Source organism: Amblyomma mixtum, chromosome 4 (genome assembly GCF_055824585.1).
Source record: "Amblyomma mixtum isolate Tamu chromosome 4, ASM5582458v1, whole genome shotgun sequence".
NCBI classification, from domain to species: Eukaryota; Metazoa; Arthropoda; class Arachnida; order Ixodida; family Ixodidae; genus Amblyomma; species Amblyomma mixtum.
The window spans coordinates 135,515,559-135,519,854 of record NC_143015.1 but is presented as its reverse complement, the minus strand read 5'-3'; the positions used below and the strand labels follow the sequence as shown (position 1 = coordinate 135,519,854).

At 49.9% G+C, this 4,296-nt stretch overlaps 1 protein-coding gene and 1 long non-coding RNA gene across 2 annotated transcripts in view; one reads left to right on the top strand and one right to left on the bottom strand.

The window, feature by feature from the left end:
* The first annotated feature begins 7 nt into the window (after nucleotides 1-7).
* Nucleotides 8-3,472, top strand: LOC149348321 (uncharacterized). The gene is made up of 2 exons (XR_016292729.1): nucleotides 8-1,612; nucleotides 3,205-3,472. It is a non-coding gene; the product is annotated as an uncharacterized LOC149348321 (long non-coding RNA).
* Nucleotides 3,317-4,296, bottom strand: part of LOC149348319 (retinoid-inducible serine carboxypeptidase-like) — a 65,451-nt gene continuing 64,471 nt past the window's right edge. The window contains exon 13 of the mRNA XM_089588066.1: nucleotides 3,317-3,614. Coding sequence (XP_089444192.1) covers nucleotides 3,549-3,614 — 66 coding nt within the window. The 3' untranslated portion in view covers nucleotides 3,317-3,548. The remainder of the gene's footprint in view (nucleotides 3,615-4,296) is intronic.

The following is a 4,296-nucleotide window of genomic DNA, read 5'->3' as shown; positions in this document are numbered from 1 at the left end:
ACACCTTCCGACGGCGACGACTTCACGAGGCCTCCTCCCCCTTCACTGATGCCTTCTTTCTTCTCTCTCCCGCTGTCTCTGTCTCTTCCCGTGCGGATTCTTCCGCTTGCTGTTGTAAACTTTGTGTCTGGCCGTCGCCAAGTGTCTGCGCGGGCGCTCGCAACACAGTAAGTCTTGACGAAGGCAAGTGTTTTTGTTGCTAGTTTGAAACACAACAGTTCGTGCACACAGCGGATAGTTACTGTAGCGACGCGGCGCACCGTGTGTGCGGTGGATTTGCGGAGGCGGAGGAGGAGGCGGGAGCTGCGTCGACGCTTTTCCCGAGCTTGTGCTGACAAGGTAGGATGATTCTGTTCCGCGTGCCGTCAAGGTAGGCGAAAACAAATCCTCCCCTCCTCCATCTTGCGCGAGATTTGTGTGTGTGCGTCGGGGACGCTGTGCGGTGACTGCTCTCTGCTGTGGCTGTTGTGATCCATCACCGTCGTCGTCGTCGTCCACCGGAAGATTGGGGCCTAAGGTTTGTGCAAAGGGAGTCCCTCCTCTCTGTGTCTCCGTGTGTGTGCGTACACATTTTTATTTTTATTTTTACTTTTTTTTGCGCCCCAGTTGCGTCGCACTTGTGGAGACCTCATCTGAAAGTGAGCTAGAAGAAAGCATACTCTCTTTATTTTTTGATCCTGTGTCATGGCTCTTGGTGTTGTTCGCTTGTGCTTCGTGTCATGATCATGAGTTTTCTTGTTTTTGCTGTCAGTGTGGGAAGGGTGCACTCAGAACAGTTGAAGCTGCTGTGCCTAATAAATGGCTGCCTTTTGACCTCGCTCCGGTGACGCTTCTAAAGGCGTAAGTACGTGCACACTTTTGCTAGGCTGACCATTTTAAGGCCGTCCGTCATCATTTGGGGGAGGGGTACTGGGTGAGCCGTTTATTGTTATCTTCATGCTTTTCAAAGTGAGCACCGAGTCAAGTGCTACTACGGTTCAGAAACCTTTTCTTGTAGCTGCTAATGCTGTAGTTGAAATCGTTTTTTTTTTGCTCTTGTTTACATTGCCAATAGTGCAAGTCTTGGCAGGTTTCTTGTCGAGAAAGAAGCTGTTTGCGGAGCTGCATTAATTTCGGAAGCGAGAAGGAACATTTGGAGTAGTCCTGGTTGAAAGAATTGGGGGTCGTGAGCTGAAGAGCTTTGCTTTCGGAGACTGCCCATTTCCATAATACTTCAGCCACTCACAAAGGGCCATTCGCCTTGTAATCGTAGCATCAGGCTTTCAAGAAATGGACATTGCTGAAGTAGAAGCATGTTTTGAGGTTTAGTGCTAAGAAATTGTTAAGGCATCTCATATCGAGGTGTATTGGAAGAGGTTAGCAAGCCTCGAGACGTCTGCAACTGCGTCATGCGCGATCGGGAAACAGAAGGTGCCGAGAGGGCGTGGTGCCGGAGCGGTTAGCGTCACCGACGCGCGGTTGTCTGTCTCTCTCTCTCTCTGCCCATTGGCTCCTTCCCCACCCCCTCCTTAGGCTGGGAGAGGGAGAGGCCCACTGTGGGGGAGACCGTCGACCTCCGTCATTCCTCCCGTTGAGTTGAGAGCAATCGCACACAGCCCGCACCCAGGAGGAGGCAAGTGGTTGACCTCTCTCTACGACGGGGTGCTGTGCCACCTTTCACAGTGGCTCTCCTCTTGTCTGGGAGTGTGCGCCGCTGTTGGACCTCCACCCCCCCACTCCTGTTTCTGGGGGGAGGGAGGGGGTCCCCAACCCCTCCCCTCTCGTGGGCTCTGGGGTTTGGCGAAAGGCGGTCCCCCCTCTTTTTTTACCTCTTCTCGCATTTTCTCTCTGAGTGGTGGTGTGTACGGAGGGGGGTGCCTGACTGACTCGCCACACAATTTCAGTCTTCAGAAGGGTTGCAGGCTGGTTTGTAGGAGAGGTGCGTGGGACCTTCAAGCTGGTGCGTGCATTTGATGATAGTTCGGGGTAATGCATGCGGGAAGTGCGTTTCCACTGGAACTGCAATGCCGTGTTTGTGTGGGCATCGTAACCTGACACCACTTATAATCTGGCAAAGGAGCCTAGCAGAGCCTGTGTCGATGTAGATTGGTACCTTTTTTTTTTCGTCCGCATCCCATTCTTTCATGTGATTAAACAATTCAGTGGGCATTTAAAAAGGTGAAGGAAGATAGAAATGATCAGAGGATGTGTTCTAGGCCGCCACTAGATGAGCTGTTGCCTAGCTTTTCACCCGGTTATTGTGCGGAGTGTACTCGAGCTGTTTTTTTTGCGTGACCAGCGAAGTTAAAATTTTAAAATTGTTCATGCTTTCTGCAGGCTTGTGTGTGAGGTAGTTGTTTGGATGAATTACCGAGTGTTTTGGTTGCTCAGCAAAGAGTCTGAGGGTTTGGTGAAGGGTCTGGTCGGGTTCTCCGAGGTAGCTCGATGCTTCAACGTACCATGAACCGTGTGCTGCTGTTTATTCACGTTGTTTTCGTTGCATCTGTGGGACTAGGTCTTGCAAAAGGGCAAAATTTGCAGTGTGCCTGGGTACCTTCCCTGATATTTTGGTCTATTCATTACTAACTGTCCTTTGAGATGCAGTGCAAAGTTTGTGCTCATCAAATTCTTCAAGGACCTTATTTGGAAAGTCTCGAACAAGACTAAATGTGTATTGCATAAATATATCCGACTGCTTCATCGAGATTTGGTGGTTATCCTCTGTCTTGGAGTATCTTGCACTACGGTCCTGCCTTTTGAAAAAGATGAGTCTGTTGTGGTCAGCACATGCTTGTCACCACATTATTAGCGACGAGAAATTCTGTGGCGAGTCATGCTTAACTATTTCGGTTTCTAACACGTTGGTTGAGGGAAAGCATTGCAAGAAGGGGATGTGTATATTTCCATTCATTTGCATCAACAAGAGGCTTTTGTTTGAGTCCATCTGCTGACGACCCAACGATTGTCATTGCTAGCTTCCCACCATTGTGACACTTAAGGGACATGCTTTTTACTCACCAAATTTTGTGAAGCAGTAACTCTCTTTGAAACTCTGTCATTCATTGCTATCATGTATCTCTACCCTTTAATATATGTCGCTGCTCCCAGAGTTCTTTGACACTCATAGAACTTGCTAGTTCGAGCAAACTCTTTAGGCACACAAGGACACTGAATGTGCAACATTATGACAACAAAGGCCTCCTGTTTTTTTCTGGTTGCGTGTAGTCTTTGTCACTGCCAAAGCCGTGTTGCGCCTGCGCATGCTTCTGTACACCTGTGCGACAGCTTTCATAGTGGCATTGCAAGATGACGCCGCCGTCAAAGAAAGAATCCATGATGGAGCCACTGGGGCCGTCTCCTCTCTGAAGACGTGTCTTCTTTTATTGGATGTCTGTATCAGTGACCAGAGCACTGTCTCTGCTTGTTGTGTGTTTGGAGGCCGGTGGGCTAGACGATGCATTGGCGGCGAAAATAAAGAAGCCGTGTTCTTTTCTGTTGTGGTGTGGCTGTTTTCATTGATGTGCTCGCTGCAGTGCGTGCGCTTGAGTGATGTGCCTTTCCAGCTTGTGTCACCATTGTCCAGTGGTGATGTGGTGAGCCATCGCCTGCGCTGCTATAGGTGCATCAGCTGGAACCTGCAGGGAAGTGTGGTATGTAATGTCAACAGCGAGCCTTTGATATGCTGGACATAAATAAAAGCTACCTGCAGACTGATGCAACAGTGTCGGCATGCAAGGCGAGCTCTAGCCTGGTGCCCTCCTGCCTTTGGTTAGTGTCCATGCCATTTATGTGCTTAGACACAATTTCACGCTGCTGCCACCTGGTCATTGGTATGCGAGCAGACACTGCTGTCTGGACACCGCCGCGGTGGCTCAGTGGTTACGGCGCTCGCTGCTGACCCGAAAGACGCAGGTTCGATCCCGGCCGCAGCGGCCGAATTTCGATGAAGGCGAAATTCTAGAGGCCCCGTGTACTGTGCGATGTCAGTGCACGTTAAAGAACCCCAGGTGGTCGAAATTTCCGGAGCCCTCCACTACAGCGTCCCTCATAGCTTTGGGACGTTAAACCCCAATAAACCAAACACTGCTGTCTGGCGTGAAGCCATGGTTTAAGGGAACTTCTTGTCCACACTGCAGCCTGAAGAGTACTAAATGTCCAAAATGTATTGCCTTGCTGACCTCTGTCATTTAGGCGGGAAAACTGGAATGAATTTACACAGCAGAAAAAACGAGTGCAAGACTGCGTGTATGTCGTTTGGGGCGGTTTGACAAAGGTGTACCCTATCGGGAAACTCGAGCATTTGCCACGATACAGCTA